The following is a 20732-nucleotide window of genomic DNA, read 5'->3' as shown; positions in this document are numbered from 1 at the left end:
TTGTATTGATGCAACGAACGAATCTAATCTAAAATTAATCCCTCAATATCGATTCCTTCAATAAGTCCACGATTATTAGATTGAACCTTACACAAATCCGAGTGAGTGTATCACGTTAATAATAATAATTGTCAACTTTTATAATCAGACAAAATGTTAAATCCTTACCAATATAATTTTAATTATTTCAGATATGATTATCTTTATCATAAAATCCCCTCTGACTTGCATCCAATGCGATGACAAACACTCGGATGATGTGAATGATAACGGAAATATAAATGGAAGAGATTATTTAATAATTCATTAAATCATTTGTTTTTAACTTGATATGCAAATTAAAATATCGATTACTGAAAAAGACATGATTTTTTTTTATATCTGAATGAATTCGATTTTTTTTTCAAAAGACAAAAATAATTTTAACTATCTTTAACCTTGTGTTTTATTTTATGATGAAATTTTAACAAGTGAAGAATATTTTAAACACATTGTGCTCATACACAGAAAAGTCTTAGAGATATATTGACACTTCTTATTTAAAAATTAATGAGTAGGTAATACGATGACTGATCAGACAAGAGCTGAAGTAAATTTTATACCAAATTTTACAGAAACATTCTTCTTTTAAAATTATCCTATTTTGCCTTCGTGTATGAATGAAGTGAATCATATATAAGATGAGGTTCAGACTATCTTCATCCTAAACAATTTGTAGGCCTTAAGAGTCACACCTATCTACACTCCACTTTTACATAGTGTTACATAATACCCGATTTTTTTACAGTTAATTCTGATTTTGAAGCTGAAAAACATTTTCTGTTACCTGAAAACTGTTTCTCTGGCTCTTTAAAACAATATTTGTCATTCATTTGAATTTTTTTGTCAAATAAAATGCAAAAGAAAATATTTTCAAGGTTTTTTGTTTGACATCCGATAAAATATTCAGTATTTCTAGGTATCATTTTCAACAAAATCAACAACAATATATATATAATAATATGATTCATCATCACGATGATTAAATTAAATAATAAAAGAAATATTAATAATTATCTAAAATTAATTATAATTCATGTCATCATGAAAATTTGAATTTCCGAGTATAGACCTTTTACCAAACGAATTCAACAGAAGCTAATTAATTAATAAATAAAAAATAATGTAACATTATAATTTGTTTACATAAATAATTCACGCAGATTGTACAAGTATTGTCAATTAATTCAACAAAAATAATGAATAATTAATGAGAAAGGGAGGAAGGAAAAAAAGAATATAAATGTATTATTTTTATCAAAGTAATTTAATAACGAAAATAAAATATTAAGCTTGTTATTACAACTGGGATTGCTGAGTTGAATACATACTACTCAGCAGAATCGAACATTCAGTTTCTCCTTTCTCTCTTGTCTCTGATGCATCGTTGCAAATAAATTAGCCATGAGTTCCAAGTCTCACCCGCGAGAGCAATTATGTCGCTTAACTTGGATATGAGATATGACGACGTTTCTCATACCTCTCTATCTCATTTCACTGTCTCTCTATCTTTGAATTTCTCCCAGTGCGCATTTCCATCGAGCCCAGATATCCGGAGATGCTTTAGTTGCCAGAGTACGGTAGTTATAGGCATAGTGACTGTGAGTAAAACGTCAGTATACATTGGAGAAGGAAAGAGAGCGTAAGAATGAGAGGTAGCATCAAGCAACCCAGCAATTCACCATCAAGGTCCTCCTCCGTAATTAGAATCTCCCAGCTCCCCTATACGAGGTCGCTCGTTCTGCCGCAGCTCATACTCTCTTTCTTTTTCTCTCTCTCACACATTCTACAGCCACTCTCTCTCCACCCCAAGCCAGCCATTACTTTTAATGGCGTTGTTAATGAAACTAGGTGTCGCCAAATTAACCTCTCGTTCCAGCAGTTCTCAACCTTTAACATCTTTATATTCTTTATTTCATCCTTTCTTCGCCAGAAAGTATCATTACGATCATGTCTTTACTCTATTTCTACTATTTGTCACTCTAGAGAGATTAAATGACTGATTAAAAAAAATGTCAAGAAAAAAAATGATTTTTGTAAGAGAAATAAAATTTTTTAGATTGCTAATAATTGTTTAAAAACTTCCTAAAGATGAATAAAAAATTTTTAAACGTGAAGAAGTTGAGTAAAGGTTGAAAACCACTGTAACGGGCTGATTACCGCGGTAACCACCCCCCGAGCGCCAATTAATCTTAACTTTTACGGGGCAAACACTTTTCATTAAGCCCTCCCTTTGCTTTTCTCTCTCTCTCTCTTTCTAACCCCTTACGATCTCTCCCCACTTTCGTTCTGAATGATATCCCCTTCGTACCCGCGTTGGATTCAAAGAGACCTCAGCATTTGGTGCAGTAGTATCCAGATATATTTCAGAGAGTACCTATGGAGAAGTCCGCGCACTCTCTTCCACGATGAAATAGAGGAGGTGGTGGTTGCCAGAGATACTAGGAGAGGAGGGTGACTAAAGAGGCAAGGAAAATGGCTCCCAGGACAAGCGTTTAATCTGGCTCTAATTAGCGACTTACTCTTCTGTCACCCTCCCAATAATGCGGCACCATTTTACTCGACGTTTATCTCGCCACGACTGTCATTCGCTTTTCTCTAGATTTCAGGGGTTTAACTTTATTGGATTCTTTATTTCCCTCATTTATTTGTTTTTACTTTTTTATTAATATTGTAATTTTTATTGTTAATGTTTTTATTGATTTTTTGTTATCCTATAATTTTTTATTATTAATTAAATAACAACGTTATAAAATTGATACCAGAAAAGTTAACTTAGGATAATATGGATGAAATTAAGTCTAGTTAAAAAACCTAGTGAGTAGGAAGAACAAAAAAATATATTAATACTCACACATTTATTATTAATAATCATAAAAAATTAATATAGTTGCAAAAAATTAACATTTTCAATGTAATTCATAATTTCAACTTATACATTCCTAGTTTAGACCGTCATATGAATAGTCTGAATAGATGAAAGGAAAATACAGGCAACTTTATAATACAATAAATTTTTTTTTGGAATAATGTTGGTTATTTTTTACTACTCATTAATTAAAATTAAGATTTAATTTAGTGTTTTTGGAAATATGTCAATTATTTAAAAAACCAAAAATTGAGAATAAAATAGAACAATGTTTTATTGACTGTTGATAATGTAATAATTATGTGTATATTATATAATGATAAAGTAGGACTCTGGAATTATTGATAGTTTAATCTTCTGATAAAAGTCGAACATGTGTAAACTGCTACCGTTCAATCCCTCATGTTCAGTGAATTGTTAGTAGTTTCATGATTGTACAAGCAGCTGTAAGCAATACTTCCTAAATTAATTGAAAACTTTAGTAAGAAAGGAGAATGGAAAAGTATAGTAAGTGATATTGGATAAAGCATGAGTATTATTATTTTAAATATTTTTAAGATTCAATTGACATTAAATTTTAACTTCCTTGATTTTTATCAAAATTATTATTGCTTTGCATGACACACGTTCACTTTGATATATTATATTCTGATTATTATGTATTTTATTTTACGATTATCGAAATTGAAAGACGGATATTGCTTGTAAAATTTAGTTTATTCTGATAAGTAAAATATTTATAAATCAAAGTATGAAGAAAACTTCATTGGTTACATATAGATGTAGATTATTGCACATATTCAACTGGTGATGTACATCGGAATTGTATTGCAATCGTTAACACAATCAATCACACATATGCTCATTGTTTTACATTCCCTGGAGTGTGATAGAGGCGAAAAGAAAATTCAGTCTTCAAGAATTAGTGAAATTACAAAATTAGTAGAGCGTAGATGACATTTGATTGAAGAGATGAGAAAAGAGTGGTGGTGTTTAGATACACTTATTGGCATAACGATTATTTTGATCTTGATTTATGCATGGAAGCCGGTCGTAGAGAGTGAATCAATATATCAGGTAGTATTACTTGTATTTTTTCTTGAGTATAATCTTACCTAATTGCATGTTAGCTTAATCAAATATCTAAAATTATCAACCATCAAATTCTCAGACTTATTTGTTTTATTTTTAGATACAATTCAATCAATTGATTCAAACTATTATTAGTTCCTTATCTCTAGATTGCTATCGTCAGCACTTATTATTTGTTTCTTATTTTATTAATAATTAAATTTATCAAACAAAGGCTTTTAGCAATAGTAATAAAATGAACTCTGATTAAACAGGTGGTTCAGAAACGATGGCGTCATGCCCCAGTACACTACAAAAAAGTCAAAACTATTCTATATTGGAATACTATGTATGCAGAAAAACATACAGATTTTATGCTTGGAATTGGAGATATTTTCAAAAATTGTCCAGTTTCCTATTGTTATGCAACACCGAATAGAAAGTTATTAACTTCGATTCATGATTTTGATGCCATTTTATTTCATGGAATTGAAATGCATCTTGATGATTTACCAAATTTTAGAACTCATGATCAACGGTATATTTTTTTCTCATGGGAATCTCCATTGTCTAGGTATGTTTTAATGAAATTATTTATTTACATTATCTAATAATTACTTTCCTACAATGTAGAATAACCGCTATATTTGTTTTAGGCCAATTAATGACTTTCAATTTGTTATGCATCCTGGTTATTATAATTGGACGATGTCATACAGATTAGATTCAGATATAAGAAGACCGTACGGACAAATCAGAGATATAGGAACAAAAAAATTAATAGCTCCTCCTAGTCGGAGGAATGAAATAGTTAAATGGAAAAGAAGAAAAAAATTATATGTTCCAACTGAAAAAGAAATGCTTATTATTATGGGAAAATCAAAAATAGCTGCTTGGTTTGTATCTCATTGTAAAACTAATTCTCAACGAGAAGTTTTAGTTAGGGAACTGCAAAAATATTTTGAGGTAATCGTTAAAAAATCAATACTTACTATTCTGTTTTTTAAAGGATAAAAGCAAATAGTAAATTATTTAAATAATTTTTTTTTAGGTTGATGTGTATGGAAAATGCGGTGACATGCATTGTGATAAAAATAATCCTGACAAATGTTATGACCTACTAGAAAAAGACTATTTTTTTTATTTATCATTCGAAAATACTTTATGCAACGACTATGTCACGGAAAAGTTTTTTTTTCCAATGCAAAAATATGTCATACCTGTAGTTTACGGTGGTGCAGAATACTCTAAATTTGCACCACCACACTCGTACATCAATATAAAAGATTTTAATAATGTTAGAGAACTGGCGAAATTTATGTTAAAGCTTTCGAAAAATGAAGTTGAATATGCATCATATTTTTGGTGGAAAAAATTTTATACTATCGAAGACACACGTGAAAAAGCGCTTTGTGATCTTTGTGAAATACTCCATGACATAAGTATGCCAAGAAAGAGTGTCGATGATTTTGAAAAGTATTATAACTCCGGTGAATGTATCAATGGAAATATAACAAATTTTATTGGAAATGAGTATTTGACTGAAATCAATAATTACTGAAATTATTCTTTATTATCGTGCATCAATATTGTACAACTTTTACCTCACTAGATAAAAAATAAATATTTTTTGTATTTTGATAAAAAGTTAAAAAAATAAATTTCATTAGAAATCATTACAGTCTTATTTATTTGATTTTAGTTAATATTAGATCGTAATTTATTTTATTTCTTTCAAAGTTTATATGCTTTCTATATCTATCTTCGCATAATATTATTTTCCTCTATGTGTATAGTGATAAAACCAATGATAAAGTAGACACATAATGAAGACTTATGATGACTTATAGCAAGAGAAAATACATTAGAAACAACAGCAATAAATTGTAACTTCAGAGAAGAAAATTAAATTGTACATTTTTTATATCATTCATACTGAAGATTTTCTGGGAAATGTTTTAAAACTACTTTATAGATATTATAATTTATTGGAAAAAGATATTTGCTGCTCACCAAAAATAAATTAAAAAAAAATAAATTTACTAAAACAGGATTTAATTTAATTTTAATAATTGTTTAACAAATTTAACTTAATTTGACACAATTTCTACGAATAAGAATATTAAATAAACATGGAATTTAAAAAAATATGGACGTAAAATGGTATATAATTAATAATTATTATTATCATATATTATACAATATTATAAATATATCTACATGATAAATGATCTAATGATCAGAAAAACGAGGTGAGACTTTGGTAAATTGGCAGGCGATAGCAAATATAGCTTTCTTAATTTTAATCTCAACTCATCACTTTGTCTATCCATGGTACGAATTTTTGAATATTCGTATAAACTCCCGGAAGATGTTCTCTACCACAACCGATTCCCCAAGATACTAAACCTATTAAAACGTGTCTTCCTTCCACAGATATCGTGAGAGGTCCCCCAGAATCTCCCTAAATAAAAAATTTCATTTACAATATTGCCATGAATCTTTGATTTTATAATAAAATTTTTCTCATAAGATAAACTTACTTGGCAAGAGTCTCTACCTCCTTCTTTATAACCAGCACAGAGAAAGACATCATGAATTGTTTCTCTTCTTCCAGCAGCCCTAAACCACCTCTGACACCTTTCATTGGGAATAACTTCAACATCAACCTCTTGAAGAACTGTAGGCGCAGAGCTTTGGCCATGTCTCGTTCTGCCCCATCCAGCAACAGTTGCTGTTCGCCCAGAGATTTTGAGATTTCTGGCTGGCAAACAAACTGGAACTATGTGTTGTTTGAAAGCAACAGTTCGTGAAAGTTTTACCAATGCTACATCGTTTCGGAAGTCTGTTGGTGAGTACTGAGGATGAACCTATCAATTATATTATTTATGAGTAAAATGAAACAGAAGTTTACCTATGAGTACCTACTTTATCAAGGTATTTAGATTTTTCAATTTACCTCTTTTCTCTCTATATTGAATTCTTCATGAAGATGTTTCTCATTTTTATCTCTTACATCCCATTCACCCAGTCTTACTTTGAGATTATTATTTGGTGTCCTTCAATAAAATCAACACCATTATTATCATCAACATCAATCGAGGAATCAGTTAATTAATAGCAATTATGAGAACGCAAAACTCCATAATTGGAATTTTAGTAACAATTAGCTGGTAGAAAAAAAGAAAAAATACTTACGTTGCAACGCAGTGAGCAGCAGTAACAACCCATCTATTATTCAATAGAGCTCCACCACATGAAAGTTTTTTGGATAAAAATCCGGATTTTATTATCGCGGCCTATTAGTAAAACATGACTATTAATATTGATATTTTGGCTTTCTAAAAAGTAAATATAAGAGAAAAAATGATAAATAAGAGAGAGCGTTGGGTATAAAAAATTTTAAAATCAACTAGAATAATTCCAGCGAAAAGACATGGACAATAGCATCGTTTGGAGCGTATCAAAGACTCTCACCTGCCATGGATGACTGCCGAAGCTCGAACTATGTCCACCCACGATTCTATTACTTCTAGTGTAGAGTTCACCGCAACCTGTGAATCAAAGACACTATTATTAGATCTAATATCCACGAATTTATCCAAAAAAAATTTTAGCTCAGTTTTATAAAGAAATGCCGTTGATTTATTGATAAATAAAAATAAAATGATAGAAATAGGTGAATGCCAGGTGTTGTGGGATCGAACCACAGGTTCCAGTTTGTCTTTCAGGTTTCTTATCATGCAGATCTACTTCCTGTGAAGAAGCACGTCATCATTGAGAGAAGGTGAATAGAAATGCGAGTGAAATAGAGCGACAGTTATGTAAAAAAAAAGAATTAGAAAATAGATTGTGCTTTGTGCTGGTTTTATCCATGGATAATTGGATACTTGTACACGTGATTTGTTGATTACCACGGTACTTGGAGTGATCCTGTGCATAAGTCGGATAATCTCCAGCACTTCCGATAATAGGCGGACGGCTTGTTTCGTACTCATCAGGATAATAATTACTTGGATAACCGGTCTCTGGTTGATTGAGGTAGCTGGGTCGATCATAAGTTAAATCATTCGGACGATCTTGCTCCCAAGCTGAGTAAGTTGGTTCATAAAGTCCGTTATTGGCTTCTTCATCTTGATTTATCGTGTGATGCTGATGGTGTGGTATATTTGGCCGCTGAGGTCTTGCTAATCCACTTCCATAGATTTTTATGTCATCTTCCAGATAAGGTCGTGAGTTGCCCAAGTTCAATGAAAATGCTAAAATTTATCTATCTCAAATTCAGCTGTTCACTTAACTGTTTGTTTCTTATCTTGATTTACGGTCAGTCTGTCTGTTACTGTTTGGTTTAAACTTTAATTGTATACTTGATGTAAGTATATTGTTTCTGGAAGATTCCTTGCTTGCTTGTAATTTTAAGAACAAAGCAAGCAGGTAACCGGAAAATTGCCGTCCGATATACTCTAGAAGTTCCGTCACTTTGCATTCTTTTAGATCAGTTAATTGTTTATTTTTCCTCCAAATTTTTTAATGCCTTGTTAAAAACTATATCATTACGTTGTTAATTGTCTCTTTGAGTTATTACGCTAATTATTCCATTGTCGTGAAATTAATGAATTGATTTAATTATTCTACTGATTTTACTAGGTTCTTCATATCATTGCCATAACAATGATATTACTTCATCAATTACATAAATATTTGCGATTTCATTATGATGATGATTTATTATGATGGTAACATTTTTTTAAAAAATATCAACACCACGAATTTCATTCCGTTATGAATTGAAAAATTCAGTGAAAAATAAGTTCTTCATACTCACTAGCATTTTGTAATAATCCAACAGTAGGTCTTTCTGGCTCTTTTTCAGGAATATCATCATCATCAACACAGCAACTCCAGATTAAGCCGCCAGAGCACAAATCTACCGGTCTTCCACCCCCTAGAACGCAGCTGATACTCAGCCCACATTCAAATTTAGCTCCTTTATATTTGCACGTTTGGGGAATCACTGTAAGTTAAAAATAAAAACCACATTAATTATCTCGCCTATAATTACATTACCGCACTACTAATTATTGTTTTTAAAAATATATTTAAACATAAAGTAGGTTTAGCACGACGTAATACACGGATATCCTTGTTGACTCGGTTGTCACCAAGTGTAACAATTCCATTGGTAACCGTCCGCGACCACAAACGTTATTCGTCATCATTACCATGATGCTTATTACATTATTTCTACTACTATTATTATTATCATTATCATCATCTTTATTAGTTCAGTCTTATACAAAGGACATACTTCTGCCAAGCATGTCCATTATTCCATTATTAAGATGTACAGCAGTGTGTCCTCGATGATCTTCGAAGGTATAATTTTTTTTCTTCTTTAATGTCTCAACCAACAATATTCCCTGTTCATGACTATTTAATTTACGTCTTCTTCCTTTTCTGCCGCGACTTCCGTTATTTTTAGCATCATCCTGATACTCTCCTGTTATTCCTCGTAATCTCAATTCGTCTAGAAATTTTTCCAATTCATTAGTAGCATCTCCTTCCTCAGTTTCATGATCAAAATCTTGTAAGTCATCTAGTTCCAGGCCTGAATATTCTTCTTGAATCATTTTACTTTGAGCTCCTTGATTACCAGGATATTCTGATAATCTAGTAGAAAACAAATTACTTCTTGGAGCATTTTTTATTTCTTTTTTTTCAATTCTCCGATTTCTAACCACTTCTTTAGGATTTTTGGAGTCATCATTATCAGTAAATACAAATGTTCTATCAACACTAGCACGTCTTCTTTCCACTGGAACTGATCTATCTTGTGATAATGTCCATCGCGAATAACCAAACTGTCCTTGAGATTGAATATCACTTAATCTTGATTCGTAAACATTTCTTCCTTGAGACTCTACTAAAAATCCAAGCACCAGGATGACAATGGCTGCATTATAAACAACCTTGCCTTGAAGGAGGTTCCTTGGGCCCAATCTTGGCAGCATCATCCACGATTTCGTTTTTAAAAAATACTTTCAATCTTTCCACAAATATTGAACTAATTTTGTCATCGTTTAGAATAAATCCACAACATGAAATAAAAATTTTTTTCAACAATTTTCCACATGGATTGAGACGCAATCTTTTTTACAAGGACTCGATAAAACTGATTGTTCAAATGAAAATTATAAAATGGAAAATTCTGCACGTGGACGACGGGCCCAAGTGCCAAGCGACGTCTGTTACGCTTCGATCGAGCGCTTGAGAGTGTCGTTGGTCGCTTGCTTTCACCGGCTTTGGCTTTCCCGAGGTGCTTCAAAGCACTTCATCCTACCAGTCTTCTTCTTTGCTTCCTCCCTCCATTGATCTATGAATACAAAAAACTAGTCGTCCTCATACGGCCTCGCCTTTTCCTTTCTCCTTTCTTTCCTTATCCACCTTTGCATGTGAACTTTAATTAGCCATTTGACCTATCCAAAACAATTCAAGTTCTCATTCAAGGCTTTTCCGTTCCGAAAAATTACACATGTATTACTTTCATAACAGTACTTTACTTTACTAATGATGTTTCATAAAAAATTGAAAAGTTTTAACGATCACTAATAATTCTAATCAACTGTACCTTCATTAAAAATAATTCAATGAATTTTCTTATTTTTGATGTAGAAAGATTTTTCTTTCTTTCTTCTAATTAATCTATTTTTCAATCATCTTGCACCAAAAAACATTCATGATTCAGATAGTTTTTTGAACAAAACATTTCTTTGAATAAGTGTTGAATCAATTGTTCAATTTCCAAGTCTCTTTTATAAAATAACACGAAAGCCTGATGATAAAAGTTTATTTGTGAATTGTGTGTATTCTGATGATTCTATTGTCTTCTTAAGGTCAGAGGCTCTGCATAATCCTTTTCAATAAGCATTATCATTGGAGTATCAATGCATATAGACATTTTTTTCTCCTCTTTTGAATCTTTTTTACTTTACCCTAGAAAGTCTTCTTTTCTACAAATAAAATTTTTTTATTTTGACATATTTCTTAATGATATATTGATGAAGCTGTACAGGAAATTATTTGTAAAGAATATAAAAAAATAAAATGAAAAAAAAATATTAATGATAAATAATAATAGTCTTGAAATAAGCTCGCGTGTCACCTACGTTTCAGTCCGGTGGCATCGGTCGTTTCCGAAAGAAGAAACTCTTTTGTCGTATGAAAAAAGGATGCTTACTCATTGTAAGCCTTTCTCTTTCGTGCCAAGTACTTGTTCGCACTGAATTCGTCGCGCAACTACTTTACTCTTAAGTCGCTTCCGTAGGCCACAACACGATGTGTCTTCTTTAGAGCATGCAAAGTGCTTGGAGGATTTTCAGATCGTGTGACTCGAATGTCGACTCGGCTGGAACGAAGTAAGAAAAGCCAGGAGACACTCTTCGTGAAACTCGAGAAACGGGTTCACTTCCAATGAGGAGGGGCGATATACTTATTTATTGTAATACAATAAATTCCTAATTAAATATTAACTTGTAATATTCTATACTTACGTCCTAATTCATCAAAGAAACGTGATTGCTCTTGTGTCACCTCGTTTACTTCTTCATTCTTCAACTCCTCAGCCTCTGGAAAATATTATTTTAATTGTGACTTAATTATGCTTTTTTTTCCACACTCTGGAAGAGTGAATCAAAAAATTAGACTATTTTCCAGGATTTTATGCCTGGCAATATAAGCAGTCGATTGTTCAGTAAAACATTGCATAAAAAATTTTTATTATTTATGGTTTTTTAAATTGATAAACGGTCTACTTTGGAGATTCATTTGCTTGAAATTATGGGGCAATTATCATAAAAAAATATGCATCTGCTGTTATAAAGATTTTGCAATAGCTCTCATTTTTTTTTTTCAATACTCCAAACTTTCTACCAACGTCACTGACAACTATTTTCAGTTTTTATCTTATAAATTATTTAGAATATATTTTTTTTAAACTTTATTTTTAATTCAAACTGCTTGTTTACTAATCTAATTTTTTTATAAACTCAATTGAAAAACTGCATCAAATCAACTCAAATCGTGATAAACATTTCATACTAATGAATTTGAATGCTAATTTTTTTTTGGATCAAAACATTTTTAACGTTGATTATTTGAATTAATTATCAATGCAAAATAAAATATTACCATTTTTATCTTATATTCTATTATTATTATTATCATCCTTTTTTATATATAATTAATTCGAATTTAGAAACATATAATGAATAACATTGATAATAATTAATTAAAAAATTTTAACCAAAAAAAAAATGCTTACCTTTAATGGATAAAATTTTGTCATTTCTTCGAACATATCGCAGAGAACAACTCAGCGGTATGCAAAAAATAAAAACTCCAATAATCCAAAGTAAAAATATAGGTTTCATCTCTAAACAATTCCAGTATCGTCATTTAGGATTTTTTCTTCTAAAAAAAATATATTCCCATATTCAACACCTTTGTTTTAATAATTTTCTTCAATACTTTATTCTTCCATTATCATGAACACCAACAACGTCAATTGAATTGTTAAAATTTCTGTCTGCAATCATTTTTATGTGCTGTCAAAATCATTCGAATCAATTTGCCATTTGCATCAGGATTGAAAGATGATGATGGTGAGGAAGTGCGAAGTGGATGGCAGACTGTTTTATATCAATGTATAGATCTATTGTACAGGCCTTAGCAGAAGTAGGACAAGAAAGCAGGCCACTGAAACAAGTGGAACGGTTGTGTGTATGTATAGTATATACATAATACCTAAAACATCATTTACTAAGCCATCAGACGTGATTGGTTTGTGTGCTCTACATGTAAAGTTACTTATAACGATGTAAAGAATACAACTTCTTTATCGATGCTATGCTAGTCAACATGTACGAGTCATTAGTGAAAGTCTCTGACAATTTGAGGCTTTCAACTTTGCCCGCTCGTTTATGTCTAACAAGCGAGAAAATTTTGACAACTCCATCATCATCACCATCATCATTACTATCGTCATTATCATTTTTTTTCATAGCTTTTTAGCTCATTAAAATGAAGATTATTCTGATAATAAAGTAAAAGTTTCATTTGTTAAATGAACGGGTTGTAAATTTGTACAATTCTTAATTTGTTTATATGACTTGGAAAAAATGTTTAAAAAAGTGCTAATGTTTGTTTTAAGAATTGAAAATAATTTTATGAGTAATTTGAGAGAAAAAATGATGTTCACCTGTTGATAGATGAGAAAAAAAATGAACACAAAAATAACGAAATGTAAGGAAAAGATTAATTTTTTTTGCTTATTAAAATCATTAAAAAATAAATACTTTAAATTATTATTACAGAAATTAATAAGTATTATTAAATAATTTTCTTCATAATTTCCATTAGAAAGCTTTTTTTAGTTAACAAGAATGCATTAATAAGTTAGTTTTAAACAAAAATAAGAATTAAAATATTCATCATCAACTGTCATAACTATTTTTTTCTTAATTAATTTTTTTTCAATTAATTATACTCTTTTATTCGTGATAACACCAATTAATATCAAAAGATTTTATCAGTAAAAATTATTTTGAGATTCATCATGAAAAATTAACATTATTTGAATTCAATCAAACGATCGATCATTTCATTTATAAATATGACAATTTTTTACTTTGTCTTCATGAATTAATGAATAATAATGACAAGATGTGAGAGCGGAGAGAGAAGTAATAACCGGATGGTAAAAAGAGAATAGAAAACGATGTCGATTTTAATAATGAAATAAAACATCGATGAAATTAGATTAAAAAAACTAAAAGAGCACAAATTTATGATGAATAAATGAAGAGAGTGAGTAGGAGGCAGGAAGGAAGGAAGAAGTAAGAGAGAAGATTAGAAGAAAGTAAGAAAGAAAGGAGGACTTGAATATTATCAAGTAGAGGTCCAAGGGCACTTTCGCCGCAGCAAGCGGTCATATCGTTCAAGATCAATCGTCTGTAGCTCTTTCTTTTATAGCCAAGTGTTTTGTCGTTCATTCATCACTCGTTCACGCAAACGAAAGCACAATTTAACTTTTACTTGATGCCACAAACAAAGAGGTGAAAACAACGTTCTCTCTTAACAACAAACCATGAAATTGAAACCATGGAAAAAATTCAGTTATAAACATTTTTACACAAATATATTTAATTTTAATGATAAACAGTTTTTAAGTGTGAGAACTCTTTCACATCATTTGAATGCCAAGGACAGTTTTCTAATCTCTTGAAAGATCTTGAATTCACTAAACAAAACGTGAGACTACATTTAACCGATCCACATGACAAAAGATAAAAGGTCAAGTGATGAAGGGTTCCCAGGATTATAATTAAAAAACTCTTTCCACCCAAGAATGTGTTACGAATTAATTTAGTGTTACTACAGTCATTTAGTTCATAACTTACCTTCACTTTCAACTCCTTTTGTAACAGACAATAATGCTAAATCACTGGACAATTAGTTGAATAATTAATTAATGATAGTAATAATAAGTATGAAAATTTAGGTCAGTAGTGATAGAAAAAACTTGTGAGAGATTTAAAACATGAATAAAATAACACAGATTTTTGGAGTAGTCGATAATTAGAGTTGTTAACGATCGTCAAGATCGATTAGGAATGACTAAGATTTTGGAAGTGCGCACGAATCGGGAGCCCCATGGAATAGGACAGCACGAGACGCCGCTGACTACTGATGAGGAACCGAAACATCGTCATCCAACGCACTCCCTTCGCTCTCTCGTTCAACACGACCAGCCTCCTTTTCTTTGCCGCACTCTCTACAATCTTGGACCTGGGTATTAAAGCAATTCACAAGTCAGTGAAATCTTTTCTCCAGTTCGTTTGTCTTATTCCACTTTCATTTTTTTCCTTTCCTCTTTTTTACTCTCTAGTGTCAATTCCCATGTAATACTTTATTACTTATCATTATATGAAATTACTATTAAATGTTTGTAGAAATTTATATTCTATTATAGGTCATTTTGCTAAGTTGCATTTTCTCCGATTAAATAGCATATTATTATCAAATGTTTCATTTCAATATTCTCTTAATCGAGAAAGAAATAAATAACTTTCTATCATGAATATTTTGTTCTTTCCGTTCTACAAATTTGGAGATTGAAGCTTTGATCGTTAATTTATTTGTTAATTATCAACAAGTGAAGAGACTTGTAATACTTGTAGTCCTTGATACTTACTTTTGAAATTATAGAAACTCTTAGAAAAAGAAGTTTGCTAATTACTCAAGGTTTATTTTGTAATTATTATTAATTGTCTAATCGTATTCGAATTATTGAAATCACTCTGCAATTATTGCTATTGAAATAGCTTCTATTAAATAAAATTGTTTATAAAGATTTGGCAATTCTTTCAAAAGGTTTGGAAAAAATTTGATGCTTATCCATCAATGAACATACCTTTCTGTAACTTTAAAAGTGCTGAAAAAGGCTTTTTAATGATGGTACCAAGTCATGTTTAAACTTTCTTCACATATGTACTTCATTCCTTGGAGAAAAATGTCAAGCATTGATGTCTTCAAGGTGAATCAACTACATCAATTAAGAGACCTTATTTCTCTTAGAAGTTATTAAAAACCTGAGAAAGTCTTTTTTGGTGGCCTTGTCCTAAATATCAAGTGTCATCTTGAATTGAAGCAATTAAATTGGAGCAATGATTCATCAATGCATAGGTACATTAGTACATTATTTTTTGTTCATGTTGGGAATATATTTTTTATAAAATTTCAGTGAAAATACATTTCGTAATGTGTATAATGAGATGAAACTTAGCCTGAGGGTATTTATATTACTGACCAGCTCCAAGAATGGTTCTTACATCTTAGAATGTCATAAGCTGGATGGAGAAAGATGGTTGATTAACGATAGATCATGGTTCACTTTTATTTTATTTGAAAGGAATAGTTGGATTTCTTTGTTTGATATATTCATATAAAATAATAATGTCAATGATATTAAAGAAATAAATTTAACAATTATGGTTAAATTAATGAAAATTAACATTAATTTTGATTAATTATTTTAAATTATGCATATACTGACAATGTTTGTTCTATGTGCAAGCTACTTGTTAAATAATAAACTCAAGTTAAGCAATATTTTCTTAAAAAATAAAAGAGAGAAGAATAATACTCTTGGCTTTGACTGCAAAGTCTTAATTAAAGAAAATTATAGTAATGTTTGTGATTAATTAAAATAATTTTTATAATTGTTGAGTATTATTTTTACATTGTTAAATTGTTATTTTGCTGGTGGGTTTTAAAAATATGCGCCAAAAGTTATCATGTGAGCTAAAAAATACCACTCGGCTATTTGTTTCAGATAAATACCAAGCGATGGAGCTACGAATCCTATTACTTGTCAAAATCCACGTTATTGATAAGGAATGTTTCAGTAGATAAAAAAACTGTTGTTACTTGAGCTGGACTCAACACGTTACAATCATCTGTCACTTTGATTGCTAAATCGGATTGTTTTGACTATAAAAAATGAGTGACTCTGAGAAACCTTTTGCATGCTCATCTCCTGGATGTAATATGGTAAATATTTCAATATCAATTTATTATCTTACATCTTTAGAATATCTATCAGGTTCATTTTTATATATCCATACGTACCTACACACATAACCTATATTAAAAGTTGATATTGACCAAATAAATATTATTCTATTTTACGATCCAGAGTTTTACAAATGAAGATCACTTGGTAGTTCATAAAAAAAAGCACGATATGATATTAAACCTTGGATCAGCCGGTAAAAGTGGTGCTTTTATAGGTAATTGATAAATTAATGACTTAATATTGATCTTCTTTTATTTATTTAATGATATTTACAATCGATTAAATACTCTTTTAATTGGAAATTATTCTTTCAGCTGATCAAACACCAACACCAACACGTTTTATCAGGAATTGTGAGGAAGTAGGACTATTTCAAGACCTCCAAAATGTTAATCCTTTCGAGGAAACATTCAGAAGAGCTGTTGAAGGAAAAATTGGCGCTCTTCCAGAATCTGAAGTGTGTTTCTTACATTTATTTACATAAATCCTCAGGTACTATTATTATTTTCTTTTACATAATTTATTCAAATATTATTCCAGATTGGGATAAATGATGATACTCTACACACTCCACATGTTTTTCCTCACATAGAAGATAACTCTGCAAGTAAAATAATTCCACATGTGAATGCTGATGTCACAAGCTCACTCATTACTGAAAGTTTGTCAGTAAAGAAAGAAAAAGAGGATGAGATAACATCGATTGATGGCGAGAAATCAAAAAATATAATGTTGGTCGAGAAAGTTAAAAAAACTACAGAAACCATTGTGATACAAGAGGCTGACACTTCAATTATTCCACAAGCTGTATCCTCACCATCGCCAACAAGCTTGTAAGTTCTTTGAATATTTATCAGATCCGCATAACAGCTTTTTATCAATTGGCTTATTATCTTCATAAAAAAATTGTTATTCAATTTATGATTCTTAAAAATTCATTATTGTGTCTGTGAATACTTTTCAACTAAGTAGTACAATGTGTTTTACTAATCAAAAATAGTACAAAAAGTCAATTGCAATTTATGTATTGATAATAACTTTAATCTTTATTAGTTAATATATTTAAGTACGACATTCATTACAAGTAACATAAAATATCAATTTATCACTTCTAATTTTAATTGAAAAATAAATAAAACATATGTTAATTAATTCAAGAGACTTAAGACTAAAATCTGTTAGAAATAAAATACAAATTAGAATTAAAATCATATTAAGAATTTTATTTATTCATAAATTATTACAATAGCTTTATAATGTCTATAAATTAAATTAAAGCTTACATTGATAATAAATGCACAAGTGTCAGTTATTATATATCAATAGTAATCTTTGAATGATTATTAAATATGAATCATTTGAAACAATTGCTTTTAATCTTTGTATATAGCTGCTTGAAAATTATAAAGTAATTGAGATACGTTAATATGAATTTGTGATGTTGATTACATCTTGAATGTTATTGTCGTTTAAAATGAATTTATTTAGTTAATTAGAACTATTAGAATAACAAATAGGTATAGAGTTAACGATTATTGCAAATATTGAATTTTTTATGTAGATCAATAAACGGTGAAGATGTCCAACTTCTTTTAAAAACGCAAGATGGAAAATTAATGCAGCTCACAGCAATACCTATGCCGGATTCATCGAGTAGTATAACAAGTCCTCAATCGCAGCAATCAAAGTCACAAACGATCGTGTTGAATGCTGCATTACCATTAAAAACTGATGAAAGTTCTTCAATAAAAAAAGCTACTTCTCCTCGGCTTTCTCTTGCAAAAATGGTAATTTAATTTTTTATGAGTAAATTATTTTATTTTTTAACTATTGATGATAAATTAAACTAAAAAATACATAAATTCATAACTTCATTTATTTTACAGAAATTGAGGCAAACTTTAGTAAAACACGAATTGAATACAGAATTAGATAAGAATAAAGTACAAAACGAAAACAGTATTACAAAGAAATCGGTGGAGTTACAGGCGAAAAGAAAGAATGATAATTATATAGATTTAAACAAGAAACAACAAATTTTAGCTCGAAATCGTGCTAGCTCTATGCGCGCAAGAGCGAAAAGAAAAGAATGGATAAACCAACTTCAGAAATCAGTGAACGAAGCTAATGAGATTAATACAAAGCTTCATGAAGAAGTTAATACTTTAAGATCTGAAGTAACTAGACTTAAGACGCTTCTCTTGGCTCACAAAGACTGTCCAGTCACTAAAGCTATGGAAAAAGGTAAGTTATTTCATATTTTATTCATTTCTCATTCAATTATTTCTTTTTATCTATCGAGTACAAAAATTTTTGCATATATTTCTTTATCATTGCTTATATTGAAGTATATATTTTTATTGATTTATTGTTAGCTTTATTTATTTTTCTTAAACTTGGTTATCTCTATACTATTTCTTCGTACTATTGTTTAACTTATATTTATTTTAGGTTGTTTATTCTACATCTTAAATTGATGTTTATAATAATTTCATTGATATTGATTAATTCAACTTATTATTACTTCAAAAACTATTTTATTGATTACTATTTCAATTATTTTCTCAATTTAATTTATATTATTCTTCATACATTCGGCCACTTTTTTATAGTTATCTATTTTTATTACTCATTGTATTTCCTTTCATTGTCACTATTATAGTAATATTATTGTTGCTGCCAATCAGTTGATAAAAAACGAGTTTTTTTTCATTTTATAGACAATGGAATTCTTTTCGATTCTAAAGTAATGCCTCTTCCATCGTCGCAATTTGTTCAAACAGCTCCTTTACAGTCCGACAATCTTACAATGCATGGGATAAAAAGAGCGATAATTACAAGTGAGTCCCCAAAAGCTGTAAAAAAACAACAATTAATATCGACATCAAAACAATCAATTTTATTGCCTAAAACTAATGAGAAAACTCTACCAGTTGTCACGACAATTGTAGGGAACTCTTGTGGTGCATTAAAAATTTTAGATCTAGGTCATATTGTCGATGAAAAGCGTGGAGGGAAACCAATCTTGATTGTCCATAATTCTCCACAGAAAAAAATGCAAGTAATTAATTCCAGGCAAATAGTTCAAGTTGATCAAAGCTTACAGTTGATTAATGTTGCTTCAAAAAGCACTGGAACTTAGTGGAACAATTTCTAAAATGTTTTTTCCAATAAAAAAATTTAATATCATATTTTTATGCTCTATCGTCATTCAATGTCGATAATTAGTGAAAATCGCTGGCGATTTATAGCTTGAACATATATGAAATAAAATTCATCATAATTGATGATGACTAGCATTTAACGCCTGTGTTTATTTCAATTCGACATGAATCGAATTACGCTGTAAGTGAATTGTATATTCAATGATCTCTTCTTTGTTACTAATTAAGTCATTTAAATTGTTCTGTTAATGTTTAAAAAATTTCTTTTAAAAGGTTGAAAAATTTTTATTTATTGATGAATTTGAAATTGAATCAATTGTTAATTTAATATTAAAAAATATTAGAGGTAAAATAATCCGATAATAAAGTTATAGAATAAAAATAGCAAATTTAGTTCTCAATAATTAGAGGAATTTTGTCATTCACAATATGATTACATTAATAAAGTTATTCAATAACTTTTACAAATATGCATTGAAAATAGCAAACTCAATCAAATGACTAGAGACTCAAAAAAATTTCAAAATAATAGTACTACCTTGAAAAAGAGTATGACAAAGACTGTTTAATATTAATTTCTCTGTAAAAAACTTTAAATAATTCAGTAACAGTAATTATATCGTAATATTTATCATTATGACAACACAGTTATATTACTTATAAAAATAGAATAATAACATATTTTGAAAAATATATTTATTTTTTATTTTTATAAATTATAATAATTTTAATTTTTTAACAAAATCATTTATTGCATAATCTTAAAAACAATATAACTATTCCTTGTTAGAAAATTTGATAGTTTCTTTATATACAAAATTTAATGGAATATCCATTAATCACTAGATGATATTTGTTAAAATTGTTATAAATATATAAGTTCCTACTTTTGTTATAAATATTTCGATATTATATATGATAAAAATTCAATCTTTACTATGAGAATTCATATAAT

The 20732-nt window shown here is 29.6% G+C and overlaps 3 protein-coding genes across 5 annotated transcripts; 2 read left to right on the top strand and 1 right to left on the bottom strand.

The window, feature by feature from the left end:
- The first annotated feature begins 3298 nt into the window (after positions 1–3298).
- Positions 3299–20415, top strand: Atf-2 (Activating transcription factor-2). The gene is made up of 10 exons (XM_035082853.1): positions 3299–3415; positions 6597–6830; positions 8853–8995; positions 16447–16588; positions 16734–16827; positions 16928–17070; positions 17154–17446; positions 18175–18400; positions 18500–18857; positions 19334–20415. The coding sequence occupies exons 4-10, from the start codon at positions 16538–16540 to the stop codon at positions 19753–19755; spliced, it is 1587 nt and encodes a 528-aa protein (XP_034938744.1). The 5' UTR covers positions 3299–3415; positions 6597–6830; positions 8853–8995; positions 16447–16537; the 3' UTR covers positions 19756–20415.
- Positions 3434–5583, top strand: LOC118066653 (alpha-(1,3)-fucosyltransferase C-like). Its single transcript, XM_035082854.1, has 4 exons — positions 3434–3985; positions 4255–4553; positions 4636–4945; positions 5031–5583. Exons 1-4 carry the CDS (start codon positions 3881–3883, stop codon positions 5538–5540), a joined length of 1224 nt encoding a protein of 407 aa, XP_034938745.1. The 5' UTR covers positions 3434–3880; the 3' UTR covers positions 5541–5583.
- On the bottom strand, positions 6211–14695 carry LOC118066651 (serine proteinase stubble-like). 3 transcript variants are annotated; one of them, XM_035082851.1, is made up of 9 exons: positions 14437–14695; positions 12300–12733; positions 11530–11604; positions 8805–8993; positions 7457–7533; positions 7178–7278; positions 6939–7038; positions 6523–6849; positions 6211–6443 (listed from the first exon to the last, which is right to left on the bottom strand). In XM_035082851.1, exons 2-9 carry the CDS (start codon positions 12406–12408, stop codon positions 6288–6290), a joined length of 1134 nt encoding a protein of 377 aa, XP_034938742.1. In that variant the 5' UTR covers positions 12409–12733; positions 14437–14695; the 3' UTR covers positions 6211–6287. The 3 variants fall into 3 exon arrangements, with proteins under 3 accessions (XP_034938742.1, XP_034938743.1, XP_034938741.1); XM_035082852.1 differs by lacking the exons at positions 11530–11604; positions 12300–12733; positions 14437–14695 and adding exons at positions 7894–8238; positions 9288–10118; XM_035082850.1 differs by lacking the exons at positions 11530–11604; positions 12300–12733; positions 14437–14695 and adding an exon at positions 9288–10118.
- Positions 20416–20732: the final 317 nt, after the last annotated feature.

This window comes from Chelonus insularis, unplaced genomic scaffold (genome assembly GCF_013357705.1).
Source record: "Chelonus insularis isolate UGA/USDA-ARS -01 unplaced genomic scaffold, ASM1335770v1 contig_352_pilon, whole genome shotgun sequence".
NCBI lineage: Eukaryota > Metazoa > Arthropoda > Insecta > Hymenoptera > Braconidae > Chelonus > Chelonus insularis.
Note: the sequence above shows the minus strand (reverse complement) of the source record. Positions and strands in the feature narration are given on the sequence as shown.